General features: G+C 44.1%; 1 protein-coding gene across 2 annotated transcripts in view; it reads right to left on the reverse strand.

The window, feature by feature from the left end:
* Nucleotides 1–26,349, reverse strand: part of LOC144671390 (heterogeneous nuclear ribonucleoprotein U-like protein 1) — an 80,816-nt gene that overhangs the window by 24,705 nt on the left and 29,762 nt on the right. For both annotated transcript variants that reach the window (XM_078533277.1, XM_078533278.1), the window contains exon 6: nt 15,221–15,320. In XM_078533277.1, coding sequence (XP_078389403.1) covers nt 15,221–15,320 — 100 coding nt within the window. The remainder of the gene's footprint in view (nt 1–15,220; nt 15,321–26,349) is intronic.

Consider the following 26,349-nt stretch of genomic DNA (forward strand, 5'->3'; position numbering starts at 1 on the left):
GTGGGTACAGAAAAATTTTCCATGGCAATATTTTTTTAAAATTTTGTTCACAGGATCTGGGTGTTGCTGGCTAGGCCAGCATTTATCGCCCATTCCTAACTGCCCTCAAGAAGGTGGCGGTGAGCCACCTTCTTGAATCACTGCAGTCCATATGGTATAGGTACACCCATAGTGCTTAGGGAGGGAGTTCCAGGATTTTGACCCAGCGACAGTGAAGGAATGGCAATATAGTTCCAAGTCTGGATGGTGTAAGACTTGGAGGGGAACCTATGGGCGCTGGCCCTCCCATGCATCTGCTGCCCTTGGCCTTCTAGGTGTTAGAGCTTGCGGGTTTGGAAGGTGCTGTCAAAAGGAGCCTGGGTGAGTTGCAGCTGTGCATCTTGTAGATGGTACACACTGCTGCCACTGTGCGTCAGTGGTGGAGGGCGTGAATATTTAAGGTGGCGGTTGGGATGCCAATCAAGTGGACTGCTTTGTCCTGGATGGGTCGAGCTTATTGAGTGTTGTTGAAGCTGTGCTCAGCCAGGCAAGTGGAGAGTATTCCATCACACGCCTGACTTGTAAATGGTGGACAGGCTTTGTGGAGTCAGGAGGTGAGTTACTCGCCACAGAATTCCCAATCTCTGAATTGCTCTTGTAGCCACAGTATTTAAATGGCTGGTCCAGTTCAGTTTCTGGTCAATGGTAACCACCAGAATATTGGTAGTGAGGGATTCAGCAATGGCAATACCATGGAATGTCAAAGGGAGGTGATTAGATTCTCTCCTGTTTGAGATGCTCATTGCCTGGCAATTGAGTGGGCGAACATTACTTGCCACTTATCGGCCCAAGTCTAAATAACGTCCAGATCTTGCTGCATATGGACAAGGGCTGCTCCACTATCAAAGGATTCGTGAATGGTGTTGTGCAATCATCAGTGAACATCCTTATTTTTGATCTTATGATGGAGGGAAAGTGATTGAGGCAGCAGCCAAAAGTGATTGGGCCTAGGACACTACCTGAGGGACTCCTGCAGTGGTGCCCTGGGACTGAGATGGTTCACGTCCAACAACCACAACAATCTTCCTTTGTGCTAGGTATGACTCCAACCAATGGAGAGTTTCCCCCTGATTCTTACTGACTCCAGGTTTGCTAGGGCTCCTTGATTCCACACTCGGTAAAATGCTACCTTGATATCAAGGGCACTCATCTCACCTCACCTCTTTCGTCCATATTTGGACGAAGGCTACAATGAGGTCAGGAACTGAGGAACCCAAACTGATCATCAGTGAGCAGGTTATTGCTGAGTAACTGCCACTTGATTGCACTGTCAACTACCCCTTTCATCATTTTGCTGATGATCAACTGTAGACTGATAAGAGCAGTATTTGGATGTGTCCTGCTTTTTGCAGACAGGACATATCTGGGCAATTTTCCACATTGTCTGGTAGATGCCAGTGCTGGAGCTGTACTGGAACAACTTGGCTAAGGGCGCAGCTAGTTCTGGATCACAAGCCTTCACTACTATTGGCCATAGCCTTTGCAGTATCCAGTGCCTTCAGCCCTTTCTTGATATCATATGGAGTGTATCGGATTAGCTGAAGACTGGCATGTGATGCTGGGGACCTCAGGAGGAGGAGGAGATCGATCATGCACTTAGAACTTCTGGCTGATAATGATTGCAAATGCTTCAGCCTTGTCTTCCGCATTGATGTGCCTGGCTCCCCCATCAATGAGGATATGGATATTTGTGGAGCCTCCTCCTCTTCCTGTTAATTATTTAATTGTCCAGCAACTTTCACGACTGGATGTGGCACGACTACAGAGCTTAGATCTGATCCGCTGGTTGTGGGATAACTTACTCGGCTTATTGCAGGCTGCTTACACTGTTTGGCACGCAAGTGGTCCTGCGTTGTAGCTTCACCAGGTTGACCCCTCATTGTCAGGTATGCCTGGTGCTGCTTTTGGCATGCCCTCCTCACTCTGCATTGAACCAAGGGTGGTCCCCTGGCTTGATGGTAATGGTAGAGTGGGGGCTACGCCAGGCCATGAGATTACATATTGCGGTTGTATACAATTCTGCTGCTGCTGCAGATGGCCCAAAACACCTCATAGATGTCTCAGTTTTGAATTGCTAGATCTGATTGAAATCTATCCCTTTTAGCACAGTGGTAGTGCCACACAATACGATGGAGGGTATCCTCAATGTGAAGAGGGGACTTCACCTGCACAAGGACTGTGTGTGGTGGTCAATCCTGTAGATCCTATCATGGATCGGTGCATCTGTGACAGATAGATTGGCGAGGACAAGGTCAAGTAGGTTTTCCCCTCTTGTTGGTTTCCTGACCAATCACCGCAGACCCAGTATGGTAGCTATGTCATTTAGGACTTGGTCAGCTTGATCAATAGTAGTGCTCTTGGTGATGGACACTGAAGTCCTGACCCAGAATATATTCTGTGCCCTTGCCACCTTCAGTGCTTTTTTTCCCTGCAGTGGGACAGGACATACCCAGGGATGGTGATGGTGGTGTCTGGGGCATTGCCTGTAAGGTATGAATCCATGAGAATGACTATGACAGGCTGTTGCTTGACTCGTCAATGGGGATCACCCTCCCAATTTTGGCACAAGCCCCCAGATGTTCGCAAAGAGGACTTTGCAGGGTAGACAGAGCTAGGTTTGCTGTCGTCATTTCCGCTGCTTAGGTCAATGCTGGGCGGTCCATTCAGTGTCTTTCCTGTTAGACTTCATAGTGGTTTGATACACTGAGTAGCTTGCTAGGCCATTTCAGAAGGCAGTCAAGAGTCAACCACGTTGCTGTGGGTCTGGAGTCACATGTAGGCCAAATCAGGTAATAACAGCAGATTTCCTTCCTTAAAAGACATTGGTGAACCAAATGGTTCACAAAAATCAACAACGCTTTCATGGTCATCATTACTGGTGACTAGCTTTCAATTCCAGATTTATTAACTCAATTCAAATTCCACCAGCTGCTGTGGTGGGGTTTAAATCCATGTCCCCAGAACATTAGCCTGGGCCTCTGGATTATGAGTCCAGTGACATTACCACTACACCACTGTCTCCCTAAGTATATTTCCAGTCAAGGTATATCTCCAACAAGAAAGGAGGCACTGCTAGACCGAAAGCAAAAATGAAGTGTTGGAAAAACCCAGCAGGTCTGGCAGCATCTGTGGAGAGGGAAACAGTTAACGTTTTTGAGTCCAATATGACTCTTCTTCAGAACTGGTAGACCTGTTCCGAGGTCGACCAAGTGGAAGTAGGGGAACATTTAGGGGACGGTGATCATTGTGTCATAAGGTTTAGGTTGGCTATGGAAAAGGAGAAAGAACAATCTAGTAAGTAAAATTAACTGGGGGAACGCCGACTTCAGTAGGGTAAGAATGGATCTGCACCAAATAAATCGGAATCAAAGATTAGCAGGCAAATCTGTAACTGAACAATAGGCTGCTTTTAAAGAAGAGATAGTTCGGCACAGTCAAGATATATTCCTACAAAGTGCAAAAGTAGGGCATACAAATCTAGAGCTCCCAGGATGACAAAAGAGACAGAGATTAAGGTGAAGGAGGAAAACTGTACTTATGACAGATGTCAGGTGGATAATACAATTGAGACCCAAGGAGGAATATGAAAGGTTCAGGGGGGGAAATGAAAAAGCAAATAGGAGAAGCAAAGAGACAGAGAGTATGAAAAGAGACTGGCAGCTAACATAAAAGGGAATCCCAAAGTCTTCTATAGGCATGTAAATTTTAATGAAAAAACTGGTAAAAAGAGGAGTAGGGCCGATTAGGGACCAAAAAGGAGATTTACGCATGGAGAAAGGGGACATAGCTGAGGTATTAAATAAATACTTTGCATCTGTCTTAACCAAAGCACAGTAAAGGAGGTAGTTCAGACATTTGAAGGGTTTAAAGTTGATACGGCAGAGGTATTGGATAGGCTGTCTGTATCTTAAAGTTGATAAGGCACTAACACTGGCTGAGATAGATCCAACAATACTGAGGAAAAAGAGAGTGGAAATTGCAAAGATACTGGCCATAATTTTCCAGTCTTTCTTAGGACTCAGGGGTAGTATCAGAGAGCTGAAGAATTGCAAATGTTACACCCTTGTCCAAAACAGGACATAAAGATAAGCCCAGCAAATACAGGACAATCAGTTTAACCTCGGTGGTGGGAAAGCTTCCAGAAGCAATAACTTTGAGACAAAATTGATAGTCACCTGAGCAAATTCAGGTTAAGGAAAGCCAGCACAGATTTGTTAAGGACAAATGTTCTGGAGTTTTTTGATGGGGTAACAGAGGGGGCTGATGAGGGTAATGCTGTTGACGCAGTGTACATGAACTCCCAAAAGTGTTTTGACAAAGTAACTTGTTAGTAGACTTGTTAGCAAAGTTACAGCTCATGGAATAAAAGGGACAGGAGCAATATGAATATGAAATTGGCTGAGTGACAGGAAGCAATAGCAGTTAATGGGTGTTTTTCCAGATTGGAGCAAGGTTTTCAGTGGAGCTCCCCAGGGGTCAGTTTTGGGACCCTTGCTCTTCCTGATATACATTATTGACCTAGGCCTTGGTGTACAGAGCACAATTTCAAAATTTGCAGATGATAGCAAATTTGGAAGCATTGTGAACTGTGAGGATTGTGTAGAGGTTCAAAAGGACATAAACAGGTTGGTAGAATGGGCGGGCCAAGTGACAGATGAAGCTCAATGTAGAGAAATGTGAATCGATTCATTTTGGTAGGAAGAATATGGAGACACAATATAAAAGAAAGGGTACAATTCTAAATGGGTGCAGGAGCAGGGGGGCCTGGGTTTTTATGTGCATAAGTCACCGAAGGTGGCAGGACAGGTTGAGAGGGCGATTAATAAATCATGCGGCATCCTAGGCTTTATTAATAGGGGCACATAGTGCAAGCGCAAGGAAGTTATGTTAAACTTGTATAAAACACTGGTTCAGCCTCAACTGGAGTATTATGTTCAGTTCTGGGCGCCACACTTCTGGAAAGATGAAAGGCATTAGAGAGAGTGCAGATAGGATTCACTCAGCTTCAGTTACGTAGATAAATTAGAGAAGCTGGGACTGTTTTCCTTGGAGAAGATAAAGTTGAGAGATTTGATAGAGGTATCCAAAATCATGAAGGGTCCGGACATGGTAGATAGGAAAAAATCTTCCCACTGGTGGAAGAATCGAGAACAAGAGGGCACAGAGGGAAGGTAATGTGAAGACTCACTTTAAGATCAGTTCAACTGAGTAGTGGTCACGATATTTGTCCAAGCAATGTGTGGCTAGCATGGGGGAATAAATTCTAGGGAGGGGTTCCCTAGGAAAGGTAGTTATATGAGGGGCTGGCTGGATGCAAGCAGCCACGGAAGCTCTCATATAAATAAAGTTTGTTTTGTTTGATTAAGAAGCCTCCCAGAGTGTGTTTCTACAGGTAACTGGCAAAAGAAAGCAATGGAGACATGAGGAGAAACTTTTTTCACACAGCGAGTGGTTGGGATCTAGAACGCATTGCCTAAGAATGTGGCGGAGACAAGTTCAATCCAGGAATTCAAGAGGGAACTGGATTATCTGAAAAGGAAAAACGTGCAGGGGAGAAGGTGTGGGAGTGGCACTAGGTAAAATGCCCCTTCAGAAAGCCAGTGCAACAATTCTATGATACTGCGAACAGGAGGGTGGTCACTTAAAAAAAAAAGGCACAGGCAAGGTGCTAACTAACACTTCCATTAGAAGTTATGGCACAGGAAAGCAAACTAAAACCAACCTCTCCAGCAACTTCCGATAATAATAATAATGCATGAAATACATTACTGGCAAGATGGCATATAGGAAAGATATGAGTGGGAAAATTCAACACGTTTGCAGTAAACCTCAAAGAGCACCAATGGGACACCAATTTACTGAATCAATATTACATAGAAAAAAATCTGGTGAATCAATAAAAAAAATTTTCACCCAGTCGAACGTAAATCAGCATTTCCATTGCTTCAGATAGCACACATGGTGCTGCCACATTACTTAAATCCAATTTCCATAAACATCTCAGCGAAATGCCAGAAATGAACAAAAAAAACTTTTGATTGACAGCCTCAGAGAACAACTGTAGCCAAAAGTCGAGTATTAATAAGTGGTTTTAATTGATTGACATGACAGGAAAAGTATTACCAGTATTGATCAGGATGAAGAACAACCCTGAAGACAGCAGGTATCTACCATCCCTGCATATTCATTTCAGTCAATATGAACCCAAAACCAAGGGTGCATTGGTCAGCCATATAAAAATGTAGCTCTGTTTTGCAAAGGGGAGAGGTTGCAATCCAAGGCCTTTCAGGCACAGTGCACCTAGGGGCTAGGAATTGTATAGACCCCTCGGGCTGTTTGACTCACAGTGAATGTAGCCGATGAATGTTACATGTATCACAATTGTACTGAAGCATCAAGGGTGCAATATGATTTACTTAAATACCATTGCACTGTCTGTTATGACCATTATCAAATGTCTATAATGTTCCTTCATTGTATTGTTGCACCTCAGGGTGCGACACGATCTAGGTGGAAAACTTGAATATGACTGCACTTTTGCGATGGCCATTTTGAAATGTTTTTTTCAGATATTATGAATAAAGTATATTTTTGCAAAAAAAAATGTTTCTGATTTGCTGCACTGAAGAAAGATAGATTAACAAGCCTTCTGATGTTAGCAAGGAGTCACAAAACACAGAACAAACAGGCAAGACCGCCATCCAGCATTTAAATAAAGCAGGTTATCAGCACAGCCTCCAAAGGTTCCTGACAAAAACATGAGTAACGTGATCACATACTGTGTTGACCACCATTACCTTCACAAGGCAATCTCTACAGCCACAATAATTAAGGGCATACTTTCAAGCAATCTCATTTAGCAATTAGATACTTAATGACCCAGTGAAAGAAAAGCTGGAAAGGATTATTCTCAGATAAAGCATTCCGTGTCTCACCAGTTAGGATGAATGTATCTGAGACAAGCAACCCATCTGTCAGAACTGTAATCAAAGCATGGGGTTTGGGCATGTTTTTAAATCACTTTAACAGGTTCCAAATGGGTTTATTGTTTTCCAATTCAAATGTGCAAAGAAGTGATCTGATTTTATATTTTACATAAATTCAGACCTATTCATGCATAGTTCATTTCGTCCATGAAAGTTAAATTAGTACTTTCAAAAATTAATTGTCCTACAAGCTTATTTGTGCCTGTTGTAGTTATATATCCCACTTTTCATTTCATGGAATATTTAAATTTTAAAGGTGAAAACAACTGGAAAGGAAATGGGGGCACAAGAGGCCACAATTCACTCGAGGATGACCAGGGCTACGGATACCAAATCAATGGGAGATGACAAAATCTAGGCAGCAGGTCCAGTCTGATCTCAAGTTACCTGGGAAAGAAAGGAGAGCATGGGCCCATGAGGAACACACCAGAGAGGGAGGAGATAAATACAGAGCAAGGCTGGGGGCTGTAGCAGCTGCTGGAGGACACCGGGTTTTGGGGTGGAGGGGGGCAATCAAATCGTGACATCACAGAAAGCCGTAAGTTGATTGGTTGGTGAGCAACTGCTATTAAGGAGTGTGTGTAAATAGCTGGAAATTAGAAGAGAGAATTTTTTAAAATACTTTTCAGTGGTAAAGGTCTATTCTATTACTGCGGTTTAAATTAGTTTTTTTTTATTCATTTACGGGATGCGGGCATCGTTGGCTGGGCCGACATTTATTCCTCATCCCTAGTTGCCCTTGAGAAAGCAGTGGTAAGCTGCCTTCTTGAACCACGTGGCTGTAACAAGGTCAGGAGCTAAGTGGCCCTGGCAGCACCCAAACTGGGCATCAGTGAGCAGGTTATTGCTAAGCAAGTGCCGCTTGATAGCACTGCTGATGACCCCTTCCATTACTTTACTGATGATGGAGAGTAGACCGATGGGGCGGTAATTGGCTGGGTTGGATTTGTCCTGCATTTTGTGTACAGGACATACCTGGGCAATTTCCCACATAGCCAGGTAGTGTTGTAGGTGAACTGGAACAGCTTGGCTAGAGGCATAGCAAGTTCTGGAGCACTATTGCCGGAATGTTGTCAGGGCCCATAGCCTTTGCAGTATCCAGGGCCTTCAGCTGTTTCTTGATATCACGTAGAGTGAATCGAATTGGCTGAAGACTGGCATCTATGATGTGGTGACCTCCGGAGGAGGCCGAGATGGATCATCCACTCGGCACTTCTTACTGAAGATTGTTGTGAATGCTTCAGCCTTGTCTTTTGCACTGCTGTGCTGGGCTCCTCCATCATTGAGGATGGGGATATTTGTGCAGCCACCTCCTCAAGTGAGTTGTTTAATTGTCCACCACCATTCACGACTGGATGTGGCAGGACTGCAGAGCTTAGATCTGATCCGTTGATTGTGGGATCACTTAGCTTTGTCTATCACTTTGCTGCTAATGCTGTTTGGCACGCAAGTAGTCCTGTTTTATAGCTTCACCAGTTGACACCTCATTTTTAGGTATGCCTGGTGCTGCTCCTGGCATGCCCTCCTGCACTCTTCATTGAACCAGGGCTGATCTCCTGGCTTGATGGTAATGGTAGGGTGGGGGGTATGCCAGGCCATAAGTTTAGATTGCGTTTTGAGTAAAATTCTGCTGCTGCTGATGGCCCACAGCGCCTCATGGATGCCCAGTCTTGAGTTGTCCTCAATGTGAAGGGAGGATTTCATCTCCACAATGACTGTGCGGTGGTCATTCCTACCGATACTGTCATGGACAGATGCACCTGCAGCAGGCAGGTTGGCGAGGATGAGGTCAAGTATGTTTTACCCTCTTGTTGGTTCCCTCACCACCTGCCGCAGACCCAGTCTAGCAGATAGGTAATTTAGGGCTCAGCCAGCTCGGTCAGTAGTGGTGCTACCGAGCCACTCTTGGTGATGGACATTGAAGTCCCCCACCCAGAGAACTTTCTGCGCCCATGCCACTCTCAGTGCTTCCTCCAAGTGATGTTCAACATGGAGGAGCACTGATCCATCAGTACGTGGTAATCAACAGGAGGTTTCCTTGCCCGTGTCTGACATGATGCCATGAGACTTCATGGGGTCCGAAATCAATGTTGAGGACTCCCAGGGCAACTCCCTCCTGACTGTATACCACTGTGCCGCCACCTCCGCTGCTGCTGATGGCCCACATGTATGATCTGATAGGCATTGTAGAGACGTGGTTGAAAGGTGACCATGGCTGGGACCTGAATGTTGAAGGGTATTTGACATATCAGAATGACAGGGATGGTGACAAGGAAGTATTCAATGAACGGCATGACACTAGAAAGTTTTGAGGAGTTAAGGGACCTTGGCGTGTGTGTCCATAGATCTCTGAAGGCGGAGGGGCATGTTAGTGGGGTGGTGAAAAAGGCATATGGGACACTTGCCTTTATCAATTGAGGCATAGATGACAAAAGTAGGGAGGTCATGTTGGAGTTGTATAGAACCTTGGTGAGGCCACAGCTGGAGTACTGTGTGCAGTTCTGGTCGCCACATTATAGGAAGGATGTGATTGCACTGGAGGGGGTGCAGAGGAGATTCACCAGGATGTTGCCTGGGATGAAACATTTAAGTTATGAAGAGAGGTTGGATAGACTTGGGTTGTTTTCGTTGGAGCAGAGAAAACTGAGGGGCGACCTGATCAAGGTGTATAAGATTATGAGGTGCATGGACCAGGGTGGATAGAGAGCAGTTGCTCCCCTTAGTTGAAGGATCAGTCACGAGGGGACATAAGTTCAAGGTGAGGGGCAGAAGGTTTAGCTGAGGGGGTGGGCAGGGAGGGGTGAGGAAAAACTTTTTTACCCAGAGGGTGGTGACGGTTTGGAATGCACTGCTTGGGAGGGTGGTGGAGGCGGGTTGCCTCACATCCTTTAAAAAGTACCTGGGTGAGCACTTCGCACGTCATAACATTCAAGGCTATGGGCCAAGTGCTGGTAAATGGGATTAGGTAGGTAGGTCAGGTGTTTCTCACATGTCAGTGCAGACTCGATGGGCCGAAGGGCCTCTTCTGCACTGTGAGATTCTGTGAGATTGGTGGACTCTGGGACATTATCTGTAAGGTATGATTCCATAAGGCAGCTTTCCCAATTTTGGCACTAGCCCCCAGATGTTAGTGAGGAGGACTTTGCAGGGTTGACAGGGCTGCAATTGTCGTTGGTGTTTCCGGTGCCCACGTCGATGCCGGGTGGTCCGTCCAGTTTCATTCCTTTTTTGTGTCTTTGTAGCAGTTTGTTACAACTGAATGGCTTGCATTTAAGAGTCAACCACATTGATGTGGGTCTGGAGTGGCCAGGCCAGGTAAGGAGGACAGATTTCCTTCCCTAAAGGACATTAGTGAACCAGATGGGTTTTTACAACAATCGACAATGGTTTCATGGTTATCTATGAGTTTTAATTCCAGATTTTTATTGAATTCAAATTCCACCATCTGCCGTGGGTCCCCAGAGCATTACCCTGGGTCTCTGGATTACTAGTCCAGCGACAATACTACTACGCCATCGCCTTCCCCTAAGTAAGTGGTGGTAATGAGGGGCACTAAACAAAATACAAAAAGAGAAATAAATAAACAAATTGTTAAATAAATTAGCTAATTAAAATACATTAAGGATGGCAGGGCAGGTGATATGTTGCGATTGCAGAATGTGGGAGCTTCTGGGTGTCAGTGTGATCCAGGGCAAAAAATGTCTGCAGTAAGTGTCTGCGGCTTGAGAAGCTTCGGTTCAGAGTCATTGAGCTGGAAGTTGAGTGGCAGACACCGCAACACATCAGGGAGGGGGAAAGTTACCTGGATACTTTATTCCATAAGTCAATCATCATCTTAAGATAGGGTCTTCTGATTTGTTTAGTGGTGAGGGACAGGAGGGTGTGGCTACAAGTGAGGCGGGTGAGGGGACCCAGTAGGCAGGAGTGCAGGAGCCTCAGCCCTCGCAATTGTCCAATAGGCTTGAGGTTCTTTCAGCTCGTTTGGATGAGAGCAGGGGCTGCAGGGTGGATAGGCAAAATGACCATGGCACTATGGTCAATCGGGGGGGGGGGGGGGGGGGGGGGAATAAATAGGAATGGAGTGGTAGTGCCCAGTGCTAGGGTTCAGGACGTCTGCTCAGGGCTGGAGAGGAACATGCAGTGGGAGGGGGAAGGTCCAGTTATCATGGTCCACGTAGGTACCAATGACACAGATGGAAAGATAGAACTAGGAAAGAGGTTCTGCTGAGGGAGTATGAGCAGCTAGGGGCTAAATTTAAGCAGAATATCAAGGGTAATAATCTCAGGATTATTATCTGAGCCACAAGCAAATTGGCGTAGGATAAATAAGATTAGCGAGATGAACATGTGGCTCAAAGAACGGTGTGGGAGAAATGGGTTTCGGTTCATGGGGCACTGGCACCAGTACTGGGGAAAGTGGGAGCTGTGCAGTCGGGACAGTCTACAGCTGAAACGTGCTGGGGCCACTATTCTGACAAATCGTATAACTAGGGCATCATTGACAGCTTTCAATTAAATATTGGGAGAAGGGGTCATGTGAGAGAAGATACAGAGCAGGGCAGCAATTTGGGTAATGAGTACCAGAGTGTGACAGGAAGGGACAGAACATCCAATCGCAAGAGTACACCAGCAGATAAGACCCGAGATTGCAAAAATTGTTTAAAAAGAGTTTAAGGCCCTGTATCTGAATGCACACAGCATTTGTAACAAAAGGGATGAATTGTTAGCAGAGATAAAGATAAATATGTATGACCTGATAGGCATTACAGAGATGTGGTTGAAAGGTGACCATGGCTGGGACCTGAATGTTGAAGAGTATTTGACATATCGGAATGACAAGAAGTTAGGAAAAGATGGCGGGTTAGGTCTGTTAATTAAGGATGACATTAGTTCAGTACTGAGAGATGACCTTAGCTTGAAACAGAAATATGTAGAGTCAGTTTGGGTAGAGATAAGAAATAGTAATGGTAAGAGGTCACTTCTGAGAGTAGTTTATAGGTCTCCTAACAGTAGTTACACAGTAGGCCAGAGTATATAGGAAGGAATAAATGTGGTATGTAGGAAAGGTACCACAATAATCATGGGTGACTTTAATCTACATGTAGATTGGACAAATCAAATTGGCAAAGGAGCCTGGAAAATGAGTTCATAGAATGTTTTTGGGACAATATCTTAGAGCAGTATATTCTAGAGCCAATCAGGGAACAGGCTATCCTAGACCTGGTAACGTGCAACGAGTCAGGATTAACCTCATGGTAAAGGAGATTCCAGGTGATACCGATCACAACACGATAGAATTTCATGCTCAGTTTGAAAGGGAGAAGTGTGGGTCCGTGAGTAGTGTTTTAAACCTAAATAAAAGGTAACTATGAGGGTATGAAGGTGAAATGGAAAACTAAGTTAAAAGGTAGGACATTAGAATTGCAGTGGCAGACTTTAAAGGAAATATTTATTAACTCTCAGCAAAGATTTATCCCAGTGAAAAAAAGGTTCTTTGAGAAAGATGCATCATCTGTGATTTAAAAAGGAAGTTAAGGATAGCGTTAAATTGAAAGAAACACTGTACAAATCTGCAAAGATTAGTGGTAGGTCAAAGGATTAGACAGATTTTAAGAACCAGCAAAGAATGACTAAAAAGATAATAAAGAGGCAGAAAGAAGAGTATAAGACAAAGGCAGGACCGAATGGCCTCCACCCCAGGGTCTTAAAAGTGGTGACACAGATAGCAGATGCATCTCCCAAAATTCCTTAGATTCTGAACAGTCCCAGTGGATTGGAAAATAGGTAACGTAACATCTTTATTCGAGAAAGGAGGGAGGCACAAAGCAAGAAACTATAGACCAGTTCACCTAATATCTGTCATAGTGAAAGTGCTAGAATCCATTACTAAAGAGGTTATAGCAGGATACTTGGAAAATCACAATGTGATCAGGCAGAGCCAACATAGCTTTATGAAAGGGAAATTGTGTTTAACTAATCTATTAAAGTTTTTTTGATGAAGTAATATTCAACTTGGATAAAGGGAAACTTGTAGATGTGATGTACTTGGATTTCCAAAAGGCCATTTGATAAGGTGCCACATCAAAGGTTACTCCACAATCTAAGATCACACGGTGTAGGGCGTAACATATTAGCGTGGCTAAAAGATTGATTAGCTAACAGGAAGCAGACAGTAGAGATAAATGGGGCTTTTTTGGATTGGCAAGCTAATGGAGTGCCACAGGGATCTGGGTCCGCAAATGTTTACAATCTATATCAATGACTTGGATGAAGGGACCAAACGTATGGTAGCTAAGTTTACCAATGACACCAAGATAGGTAGGAAAGCAAGTTGTCAAGAGGGGATAGAGTTTGCAAAGGGCAAAAAATTGGCAGAGTATATCATGGGTAAATGTGAACTTCTCCATTTTGGCAGGAAGAATAGAAAAATGGCATACTATTTAAACGGAGAAAGATTACAGAACTCGGTGGTATAGAAGGATCTGGATGTCCTCGTACAAGAATCAAAAATTTAGAATCACCAAGTGATTAGGAAGGCAAATGGAAGGTTGGCATTTATTGCAAGAGGAATGGATTATAAAAGTAGGGAAGTTTTACTGCAGCTGTACAGGGCCTTGGTGAGACATCTGGAGTACTATATAGTTTTGAAAAAAACTTTTGAAAAAAATAACTGCTTTAGCAGTTCAGAGAAGGTTCACTTGACTCATACTTAGGATGAAGGGCTTATCTTATGAAGAAAGGTTCAATAGGTTGGACTTATACCCATTGGAGTTTAGAAAAATGAGAGGTCTTAAGGTCTGAAGGGGGCTTGATGGCATGGATACCTGGAGGATGTTTCCTCTTATGAGGGAAGACTAAAACTAGGGGACATAGTTTAAGAATAAGAGGTCTCCCTTTTAAGACAGAGGTGAAGAAGATTTTTTTTCTCTCAGAGGGTTGTTAGTCTGTGGAATTCTCTTCCCCAGAAAGTAGTGGAGGCAGGGTCATTGAAGTTATTCAAGGCTGAGTTAGATAAATTTTTGGTAGGCAAGGGAGTCAAGAATTATTGGGGGCGGGGGGGTGGAGGGAAGCACACCAGATCAGCCATGATCTTATTGAATGATGCTGCAGGCTCAAAGGTCCAAACAGCCTATTCCTGCTCCTTAGTCCTGTCTTCCTATGACCTGTCGAATAACACAAATATGATCTTCTCTTTCAGCAGCTGCCAACAGTGACGATACCAAAGGATTCAGAGGATAAACCCTTACTGTGTTAGGGAATTTTACACAGCTGGGGCCTTGGAAGGTGAGCAGATTAAAGTGTAGAACAGTAAATGCATTTTTCTACATGCACACTTCATTTTAGCAAAGAAGCTTAAGTTCTCGGGACTGACTCTCACCAAAAAAATGAGGTTCTATCTCCGTCACTCAATCCCAATCGTCTCACCAGGTTCCAGAAAGGATTTTTCTTCATTTTTATGCAATGAGAACAAGAACAAGAACAAACCAGCAACAGGAAAATCTCACAGGGGAGTGTAGGGACTAAAACACAAGGTGACAGGTTCAGCTTTGGTTCAGAGGGCATAAGGAGGACATGATTTTGAGAAAAGGTTCTAGAAAAACAGCTTTCAAAACATTACAAACGATTTCTCTCCCACTGCGATAAGCAATCTTCTCCAAAATAGCTACTCTCTGCCTCCTCAAAGCAAGTCTTTCTTCCAACGAGTCTTTCTTCCAAAAGATTAAAGCGATTCCAACCGAGTCCAACTCAAGGAGTCAGGCCCAAGTTCTTGAAGTTTTTAAAGTGACAGGTAGTTGCAAATTTTAACACAAATAATAGAGCATTACAACCCATTTGCAAGTCAATTAAGAGTTGTTGTTTCAACTTTTATTACAGAAAATTCTTCATAAAAATGATTTTTGAACAACCCGTGCATGAAAACATTGGTTCAAATTGAAAACTACTACACATTTAAAGCTCAATTCTCTTTGTTTCAATTCTAGCTTTACAGAAAGGAGATGAAAGAAACTGTAAAACCTGCCAATACAACACACTTGCCAAACCACAGCATCATCCATGCCATGTAATCTAAGTAACTAATTATATACCACCCACGATAGCGGAAAAGCATAAACTTTGCAGAGCTAATCATGATCCAAATTCGATACAATAAGTATAAACATGGCACCTCAAAAGGTTGAGACAAATTTTCTTACCTAATTGGGTACTGCATAAATCAAGTGACCAACCAACACGAACCACATGGGGATCGGGCTCAGTCGGAGGGAGGTGCTTAACTGAAATCTCTTCATGAATCTACAAAAAATAAACACAAGTAGTTTTTCTTTAAAACAATACTGCCACAGACATCATAACTAATATGCAAGTACTGCAAGTAATTAGAAAAGCTAATACAATGTTATCATTTATTGCAAGGGGAATTGAATACAAAAGGAGGGAGATTATGCTTCAGTTGTACAGGGCACTATTGAGATCATGTTTGGAGTACCGTGTACAGTGTTGGTCACCTTATTTAAGAAAGGATGTAAATGCGTTGGAAGCAGTTCAGAGAAGGTTTACCTGACTAATGCCTGGAATGGGTGGCTTGTCTTATGAGGAAAGGTTAGACAGGCTAGGCTTGTATCCGCTGGAGTTTAGAAGAGTAAGAGGTCACTTGATTGAAACATATAAGATCCTGAGGGGTCTTGACAGGGTGGATGTGGCGAGGATGTTCCCTCTTGTGGAAGAACCTTGAACTAGGGGTCACTGTGTAAAAATAAGGGGTCGCCCATTTAAAACAGATGGTGTAATTTTTTCACTGAGGGTTGAGTGAAACTCTCTTCTTGAAAAGGTAGTCGAAGCAGAGTCTTTGAATATTTTTACGGCAGAGGTGGATAGATTCTTGGTAAGCACAGGGGTGATAGGTTATCGGTGGTAGGTGGGATGCAGATTTCAGGTTACAATCAGATCACCACAATCTTATAAAATGGCAGAGCAGGCTCGAGGGACTGAATGGCCTAGTCCTGTTCCTTGTTTGTATGTTCGTATAACAAGCATTAGATCCTAAGTCCTACTTGAAGTCCAAGTGAGATAATGAGACTCTGAGAAGGGCCTGAATTCAGTAGACAATATGAATGCTAAAACTTTTGTTTCTATAGTTCAGCTGTCCAAATATAATAATCAAAGGACATTAGATGCTTTTGCAAAATTGTTTTACTATACATCCCCTAGCAAGAAAATTGATTCTTTTCACCGGTCACCTGAATATACTTAGCCCTGCTTGGAGTATGGGTCCACAGTTGCCAATCAATCACTTTCCACCTATCTCAGCCAGGGATCTATTACTTCAGCATTAGACTGAATGGGGTGCATCAGACTATTCAACCGCAGGGCCTTCACAGCCACTGCTCTCACAAATCTGAAACACAAGCACTTTCAGCCAGGGTCACTGGATAATAAATGGAAATGGGTACCCTAATCAAAATTCTACCTTTAACATCAGAGTTGCTTAGGTCAGCTACAGTGCCTCAGCCGAGATCAACTCAGCAGAAAACAGTGATTGTACCTTTAGCATTTCCCGGACTGAATGGCTCAACCAGTCACTGAATCACGAGGTTTGACCCAGGTCACAAATAGGGAGAATCTCATCGAATATATTTTCAAGAGGTCATGGTTCCTGACAATGTCCATGACGCTCCTTATACACTGTAAGCATCTTGCAAGCAGAAAGGTCCAAATGGTCCATAATACTAGTTAATGTATAGTAAACTATAAAACGTCAGACCACCCCACAACCATCTGTACTCAGGAGAATAGAAACCAAGTTTATTCAACTTGATCATATAATTTGACCTATTAAGTCCTGGTATAATTCTGGTGAATCTGCAATTTACCCCCTCAGAGGGTAACTTCTTTCTCAAGGTTTGGTGTCCAACACTGAAAGTTGCTCTCCAGATGGGGACTAATCAAAGCTCTGTACAACTCAAGAGTTGCTCACTTTGAAGTTTAGGGTGGTAGATGGGGTCCCAGTCAAGTGGGCTGCTTTGTCCTGAATGACGTTGAGTTTCTTGAGTGTTGTTAGAACTGTACTCAGCAAAACAAGAGTAGCATATTCCTTCCCTGATGCTGGTAGAAAGGCTTTGGGGAATCAGGTGGTGAGTCACTTGCTGCAGAATTACCCAGCCTCTGACCTGCTCTTGTAGCCACATTATTTATATGGCTGGTCCTGTTAAGTACCTGGTCAATGGTAGCCCCGGGACATTGATGGTAGGTAATGCCATTGAATGCCATGGGGAAATGGGTAGACTCTCTCTTATTGGAGATGGTCATTGTATGGCACTTAAGTGGCAAGTAACATTTGTGCCACACATCAGCCAAAGCTGGAATGCTGTTCAGGTCTTGCTGCATGCGGGCATAGACTGCTTCATTATCGAAGGAGCTACAAATGGAGATCATCAAACATCTCCACTTCTGACCTTAAAATGGAGGGGAAGTCATTGATGTAGCAGCTGAAGGTGAGTGGCCTTGGTCACTGCAGTGAGGAACCTGTGTGGTGATATCCCGCAGAAGTGATGGTTGGCCTCCACAACCAACTTCCCTCTGTACTTAAGTATGACCTCTAGGCTGTGACTTAAGCCAAATGCTGCCTTAATATCAAGATAAGTCACTCTCACCTCACCTCTGAAATTCAGCTCTTTTGTCCATGTTTGGAGCAAGGCTATAATGAGCTCTGGAGTCCTGTGGTCCTGGAGGGTCCCAAACTAAGCATCGGGTGTCCAGGTTATTGGTAAGCCAGTGCAGCTCGATAGCACCATTGATGGTGCCAATTTTGACAGTCTCCAATTTCCACCGCACTATTATTGGAAACCATGCATTCAGTTGCCCAAGCACAAGTTCTGGAATTTCCTTCCTAAATCTTCACCCATATCTCCTGCTTTAAGACTCCTTAAAACATCTCTCTTTGACTAAGTGTTTGGTCCCCTGTCCTACTATCTCTATGTGGCTTATACCAAATTTTATCTGATAAAGCTCCTGTGAAAGCACCTTGGGGCATTTTAAAGACACTTTACTAAGTGACCTATATACTGAAAGAAAGTGCAAGACTGTCAAATTTGCAAATAGCAATCATTTAGCAGAAGAAACAGAGATTGCAGTTAAGAATTTGTGAAAGGATTGGATCATTCATATAATCTGGTGATAGAAGTAGACCCTTAATACTGAAAGCATTGGTTATTTTGTGAAGTGAGCACAGCTCAGAACAAAATAAATGGAATAAAATTAACAGAAAGAGATTCAAAAAGGATCCACGAGTAAAAGTAGCCTTGTCACCGTCAATGACTGAACAACCTGATGGAGTAATTGAAAAGACTAATACAAAGCATGGATGATAAACAAAACAATTCAACCAAAGATATGCTGAATATTGTACTGGTCAGAGATACAAGTTTAAACAGGATGAATCTTTGAAGCCTAGAGAACTTTTTAAGATTGAGAGCACTCAAAATTTTCTATAAAATATATTAAAAGGCTTGGAGAAGATGAATCCAGAATATTACTTTAAACTAAGGCAGGCTAAGTTACAGTAAAGTCCTGCTGCTCACGGGGGCTACATTCCCATGAAGCCTCGCTAACGACGAAATCATGAAGGAGAAACAGGCTTTTGAACAGGACTCAATTGGATAGGTTCCAGCCTTGCAAGGGCAGCATTGATTAGGCAGTTACAGTACTCTACAAAAAGCTGTGTTTCTCTTCACTGAAGTTGCTGTGTATACTCCACATTTTTGCTTTTTTTGTTTCCAGTTTCCAGGACTGGCAGTTTTATTCGCAATCCATTTAAAAATCACGGTCAATGAAAAAGAGAAAAACTCAGGGCCAACAAGGGGTAAAATAAATCCTGGAAAATTCATCTCCTATTCCCCCCACCCCCCTCAGGTCACTGAAACCAGCCAAGATGGTCACATGGACCAAGGATTACAAAGGTTTATAAAGACACTTGCACTCTGTTTTATGTGATTTCTGTCCTCGACCAGAACTAGTCCAGTTCCCTCTGAAAGTGTTTGGAGAGTCAGCACCTACACCAGCCTGCATTATATTCACTATTCTCGGAGCCTCACTACTCTCTGAGAAAAGACAAATCATCTAATATCTAGTCTATTTCTACTCTCTCATAGTAAATTAATGGATCCCACCCTCGAGTTGTGCTCAAAAGGTGTACCTGTCAAAGAATCAGTGCAGAGATTCAGGCATTTCAAACGCGGATAAGCGAACATTGCCCACGCAATGGGCGATGCGGTGTACAAAGTACAAAGCGCAGGTAAGTGAAAACACAAACAAGAAAGTCACGAAAAGTGGGACTTTATTGTATATTAATTTAAAATCAGATGCATCAGCTAGAGCATCTTTAGACAAAAGGCAACATTCTATATTCTGCCTGTAATTGATCCAAATTTTCAGAGAGGTCAAAGTGCAGTTGGCAATTAGGCAAAGAGTTAAAGCACACAAGGACGGGCTGCATTTGACAGTAACTCTTCGCGTACTTGGCTTTTCTGCTGCACTTCCTCACTCAAGCCTCACAAACACATTACAGGAGGCAGTAAAGTAAAAAATCCCACGGTCAAAGTTCTCTGTAAATCTTCAGAGCAATTTGGAATGCAGCTGTTCTTCGAGTGCAATAAAGAAAGGTCATCCTTGATATATTTAAGGCTGAGATAGTTTCTTGGTCTCTCAGAGAATGAAGGGATATGGGCAGCAGGCAGCAAATTGAAGTTCAAGCCCAGGATCCGCCCTGATCATACTGAATGGCAGAACAAGCACAATAGGCTGTATGGTCTACTCCTGCTCCTATTTCTTGTGTTATGTGAACTCAGTAAGAATTAGTAAGCTTACTTGGTTAAAGAAATAAATCCTAGCAGGGCACCAACTAATAAAGGGTTTAAACTTCCTGATGCGTTGTGTGAATCTGTTCTCTATAAGGAATTCAATGGAATTTTCTGACTTTAGTGGCAAAAACTGAATTCTCAGTGCTAGTGCAAAAAGTGTTTCCTTGGCTGAATACTACACCATGTCTCCGGCTGATGTGTATTTCTCCAGGTGATGTGGTGCATCAAGTGTGTTAACGTAGTGGTGAGTCTGCTTGTCACCTCTTGCTTTCAGCTCTCACCGCTGGCTAGCAGTACAACTATCGTGCATAAGGCTCTTCCACCACTACATAGCCTCTTCATCTGCAAGCCCGATATGGTGCCTGTCTGTAGTGTCACTTGTAAACCAGGTACTTTGCAGTCCCAGGCTAAACTACAGGGGACTCAGAAGAGGCCTGGCCCCCACACACACAGTATACAGGCCGACGGGTACATGGTTATGCCCTGGTGCCCACAACCCAGATCTCCAGCTATGGGTAAATAGCCTCACTGCCAAAGGAGAAAAGAAGGATAAGGAAGTAAACCCTGACAGAAAATCCACAGTGAAGTCCCATAGACAGTAATCTGTCATCTAGCAGTCAGCTTTTCAGCAACTCCTGCAGCAGAGCTGGTAACAAATAGTACTGGTTTTATCCTTTCCTTCGGACAATCGTAGCAATGCCCAAAATTGGGGGTGGGGGTGGTGTGGGGTGGAGAAAAGAGGTTCCTGGTGCTTGGGCAACTCAGGGTTTCCATACTATTTGCCCAAACCTGTACCCTGGAGAGGAAACTCTGGCTTCGTAGTTTACATAGGCACAAGGTGGGTAGAGACGGGTGTCAGGGCAAGGGTGGGTGCCTACCCAGCTTGGCCAACATGCATAGGGCACCAGGGAATCAGCATGATGAACTAAAATGGACAGAGTTTGCTGGAGCTATGCTGTTGCCATGGGCTCTGTGACGAACAGCTACTTCCAAACCAAGCTGTGTCACAAAGTGTCCTGGAGACATTCGAGATCATGCCACTGGCACCAGCTGGATCTTATCTTCACCAGAAGTACCACCCTCAACAGTGTCCTCATCACTCAGTTATCACATCGCTGACTGACACTGACCACTCCCTGGGATGTAATAAGGGCAGGCTTCATTCAAGGAAACTGTACCACTCCAAGAAGAAAGGTCATCCTCGGATCAACACTTGCCATGCCACTAACCCAGAAAGGACCCTGGAATTTCTCAACATCCTTGACCAGGTCCTTTCAGACAACAATGCCCAAAGCCAGAGTGCAGGGTCAAAGTGGGATCATCTGCGCAACACCATCTATAGTTCTGCACTCACTGCGTAGTTTGAGGCTTACTGGACTGAAATGGAGCCAGTTACTGCAACCAAGAGGAGAGCCCTCATAAACCACAAGCAAGGCCCCAGCAAACAAAATCTAGATGCTCTCAGAGCTCCCAGAACCAAGTCTTAGCAGTCTGCTCAGCAGTGCACCAATCAATACTGGTGAAACTCTGCAACTACATACAATTTGCTGCTGAATCTGGGGATGCAAGAATGATATATGAAGGAATCAAGAAAGCAACAGGCCCAGAAGCAACCAAATGAGACCCCTTGAAGACAAAAGACAGGGATGATCATCACTGAACCTAGCAAGCAGATGGAAAGGTGTGTGGAGTACTAGACTGAACTCTACACAATGGAGAAGGTTGTCACTGAAGAAGCTCTCAGTGCCATTCCAGACTTTCCTGTCATGGAGGAGCTGGACAGCAAACCCACCACCATAGGGCTCAACAAGGCCACTGGTAAAGCCCCAGGAAATGACTGCATTCCACCTGAGATCATCAAAAGTGGAAAGCCAATGCTGCTGCAGCACCTCCATGAACTTCTGTGCCTCAAGACATGCGCAATGCAAATATAGTCACTTTGCACAAAAACAAGGGAGTTCGCAGTGACTGCAACAATTACCAAGGCATCTCCTTGTTAAATATTGTGGGGAAAGTCTTTGTTCACATTGGTCACACCAGATTGCAGACCCTGGCATCACGTATCTACCCTGAGACTCAGTGTGGTTTTGGAGCTGGCATGATTTTCTCACTTCAGCAGTTACAGAAGTGCCACGAACAGACCACTCTACATTGCCTTCATAGACCTCATCAACACTTTCAATCTCATCTGCAGAGACAGGGTCTTTAAACTGCTGCAGAAAATAGGCTGCCCCTCTGGACTCCTGGGTGTCATTTCTTCCTTCCACGAGAAGATGTACAATTTTGTCAGTTACAATGAAGCAACATCTTTCAAGATCAGCAGTGGGCTAAAGCAGGGCTACATCCTGGTGCCAACTCTCTGGCATATTTTTCTCTCTGCTGCCAGTGTACGCTTTCAGCGACTCAAATGATGGTGTCTGCCTGCATGCCAGAGCTGGTGGCGAGCTGTTCAACTCAGCAAGGCTACACGCCAAGACCAAAGTGCGTAGTTTCCTAGTCCTTGAGTTGCTGTTTGCTGATGACATCACGCTGGTATCCCATGCTGAAGTTCTCTTGCAACAGTTGCAGTTCTCCTAGGTTTGCAAAGAGTTTGGACTGATAATCAGCATCAGGAAGACCAAAGTTATGGAGCAAGACTTAGAGACCCCACCTTCCATCAATATCGACAACCTCTGGTTGGTCCTCTGGAGGTCACTGCTTCACATGTCTTGGATCAACAACTATTAGCAACCTGACCCTAGACGCTGAAATTAGCACCAGGATTGCCAAGGCTGCCGCTGTCATGCCAAAGTTGAGAAGTCAAGTGTGGGTCAACAGCAAACTAACCAAAAGTACAAAGCTCCATGTGTGCCAGGCTGGTGTTCTCAGCATCCTCCTTTACAGTAGTGAAGCATGGACAACTTACGCAAGCCAAGAAAAGTAGCTGAACAGCTTCCATCTCTGCTGCTCCAGACAAATACTGGACAGCTCCTGGCAAGGCAGAGTGCCTTATGTGGAAGCACACCAGCATGCAAGGATCACCAGCATGTTTGCTCTCGAGTCAGTGGCAACACTGTTGGCTGGGTCATGAGCCAAATGGATGACGGCCATATCCTCAAAGACAGGCTCTTCTAGTGAGCTTGCTATCAGCACGAGGCCAACAGGTCGCCCAAGTCTGCGGTATAAGGATGTCTGTAAGCAAGACAACAAGTTGATCGGGTTTGAAGTCGGTCATGGGAAATCCTTGCTGCTTACCAGAGTACCTGGAGACAAACAGGAAAGTGATGGAAAAAGCAGAGGGGAAAACAAACCACCAGATGGCAGAAAAGAGAGCCCACTGAAAAAAAAATCAGTCGACCCCGAACCAACGCAATTCATCTGTGCTAGCTGCAGAAGGGTCTGCCACTCACAAATCTCTACAGCCACAGCAGACGATGATCAATCCAGAAGTGACATACGCTCTAGACAGAGTCCCTGGTCTCCCGAGACAGGTGGATGCCATCATCACACTAGGGAAATGGTGTAAACTGGACACCAATGCAAAGAAGAGCAGATTAGAGGAGGATACAATCTCGCTCTGTTTCGCTTTGGAGTCCATTCAGGCTTTAATACCCGATTTACAGTCCACAAGTTTAGCATTGGTGCTCATTTGTACAGAATGCCAGGATTACCATGACTGCATTGCAAGGGATAGTCAGTCAGTCTTAATTTCAACAGAGAAATTTCCTAATCATCTAGACAAGGATTTAAGTTGCAAGCTGAAAGGAGCATCACTGAAGAAAGGAAATGCGGTTTAGTTACCAGAGTCTCAATAACCCACCTGTACAACATCTAATAAAGGAATTGAGCAATGTAGAGAGCAAGGTTGTCCAGAAGAAAGCCTTCTTGATAAACAGAGCAAAGAAATAAGCCTAGGACTTACAATCTCCAGGGTCGGGAAGTTTGGACTTCCAATGGGCAATTTCTCTGCATCTGGAACGCTCCGAAAGTCTTGTCGGAGACTTTGGATGGTTCCAACTCATTTACTAAAATAGGCGTCCAGGAAACATTAGGAGGATTAAAACGAGTTTTAACTCCTGGGTAACTATACCTCCCGCCCGGCTACCCCTCCTGACTGTGCCCCCTCCCCCACCACCGACCCACCCTACCCCCTCACCCACCCACCTGCCACCCTATCCCCTCATCCAATCACAAGTTACTTTATCTCAGTAACTTCTCAAAGTGGCTCTAAGGCCTTTAAACTTACCAGAATATGGCACCTAGTGCTGTAAAAATGGGGCATGGCTTGGCTTCCCCTGATGATCCTGCACTACAAGGAAGGACTACTAAAACAGGCATGCTCCACATTTCTGAGAAGGTCCGGTTCAGACATCCCGGCGAGAAATGCGGAGCTGCGGTGCAAGGTAAGCAAATAGGAGCAGAGTGGAAATCCAATGGTGATTGCCACTCCTTGAAGGGTTTGGCCCAATATTTCTTTTTGCTCCTAAGATTTTGGGAATGTTCCTTAGGAACCTGAAAGAGGGCATGAGGAAATTTCCATTCCATGCAGGCGGTGAAAAAGCTACACCAGTCACTGTGGGTCTTGCAATAGAACCTTTGTAACCCTTTGTTCTCACAGCTTGCCTAGACACCTCTTTCCATGTACAACTACAAAAGGGACAAGTCAACTTAAGAATCCATTCATGAAATCCTACCCTTGCTAAAGTGTGTTCATTTTTACATAACATATTGGCCAGATTAATGTGACGTTCGATCAGTATCAATGCTGTTTTGCTTTACATCTAGATGCAGAATACGTAATTTCACAACTGCTGTTGTGCTGTCCTGTCATTTGCAAATATCAAGCTGTGGTTACCCCAAATGCACCTGCTCAATCAGACCAAAACAGAATTTACATATCCCCTCACACTGCCCTGCCACTGCCCTAAACAGAGCTTCAATTCTCATCAACATGGTTTAACCACTTCCAGCTCTGAAGCATTGCCCATCTCCAAACCCTAGGTCATCCCACTAAACCCCTGACTCATCTTCATTGCTGGCAAAGCCATGTCGCTTATATGCTTAAGACCACACTGACCAATGCTGGGTCCCTGCCCCTCTAAGCGCAGATTTCAAAATCCTCCTTACAACCACTCCTTGGCCTTGTTGAACACAATCACTGCAACCTCTTTCAGACCTTCTGCTCTTCAGATACAAGTCTTTCCTCTTAGCTCAGCAAAGCACCTTTCACACTACATGCAAATTTCTTCCCAAAACTTTCCACCATGCTACATCTCTCCTGATCTGTTAAAGGCTCCTCAAAACCTATTCCTTTGATATAACTTTGCCCGAGTCCCACTTCCCTGCTGAAAACCTATCACTACATCAAAGCTGCTTTGGCAATTCAGGTGCCGTTGTTGAAGTGGTTCCCTCAGTAATGCTGAAAAAAAATTGAGACATGTACTCTGCCTGTTGCGAACAGGCAAAAGAACATGCTGTTTGATATGAACCACCAGTCGTTGCAATGCACAGCCTACATATCTGGCAACATGCCAGCACTGAAATTCAGATACTACATGCATATTCAACCAGCCCATGCTTCAAAACAGCATCCAATATTAGATGTGATTCCACGACTGGACAGCACTTACTGAACATTCATGAGTGTGCTAAGATTCACACTAAGTCAATTTAAGATTATCAGCTGGGCTCACAACATGGCTCACCTAAGCTTACTAGAAGCTACATATATTCATACACAGAAAGAATATGCCCAGACTGTAGGCCTTTTTCAATTAAACAAAAAGCATGGGGGAACAACAGTTCCTTGGTGCATTCCCCATAGCAACACCTCAGCTAACCAGAGTCAACTTGCCTTTTTTTTAAATTTAAACAAAAGCTTGGGGGATAACTGGTCCCTCGTGCATTCCCCATGGTAATACCTCGACCAAAGTCCACTTGCTAAGCAATAAGCACTCTTTTCTCATGCAGTATAAATTGTTGTTCCCTTTGAAACTTAATTGAAATGGCATTCTTGTGTCTGTCCTGATGAATGAAAGATGAAAAGCCTCAACAGTATGCCTCTTTCTTCAGCAATACTCCAGTTCTGCACTATCAATCGACTATTTCTTCCAGCATATGAAAATCATTAAATTATATGGGGTTTTTTGCCTTTCTAGGAATAACATGGGGACTCAATTGGCAAAGGTAAACCTTCAGGAAGATGCACTTAATGTGCACAAAAATAAAACACCTGCAACTGTTTCTTTTACAGTCTGGCTACTGTACAGGGCAAGTTTAAAGTCAAGCCATCATAATGCAGCACAACAGGGGCATTGCAGATGTAGTCCCAACATGCAATATGGGTATGCATGACGTGACTCCAACCCTACAACCTCAAATTCCCAATTTCCATGGCACTGCTAGAGTCAGTGAGCAAAGAGCAGGTGAATTACCATTGGTGCAGGAAAGACGAATGGGTGTCCTATAAGGATACTATAAAGTACATC

This window comes from Cetorhinus maximus, chromosome 32, assembly GCF_964194155.1.
Source record: "Cetorhinus maximus chromosome 32, sCetMax3.hap1.1, whole genome shotgun sequence".
In the NCBI taxonomy this organism is placed as follows: Eukaryota; Metazoa; Chordata; class Chondrichthyes; order Lamniformes; family Cetorhinidae; genus Cetorhinus; species Cetorhinus maximus.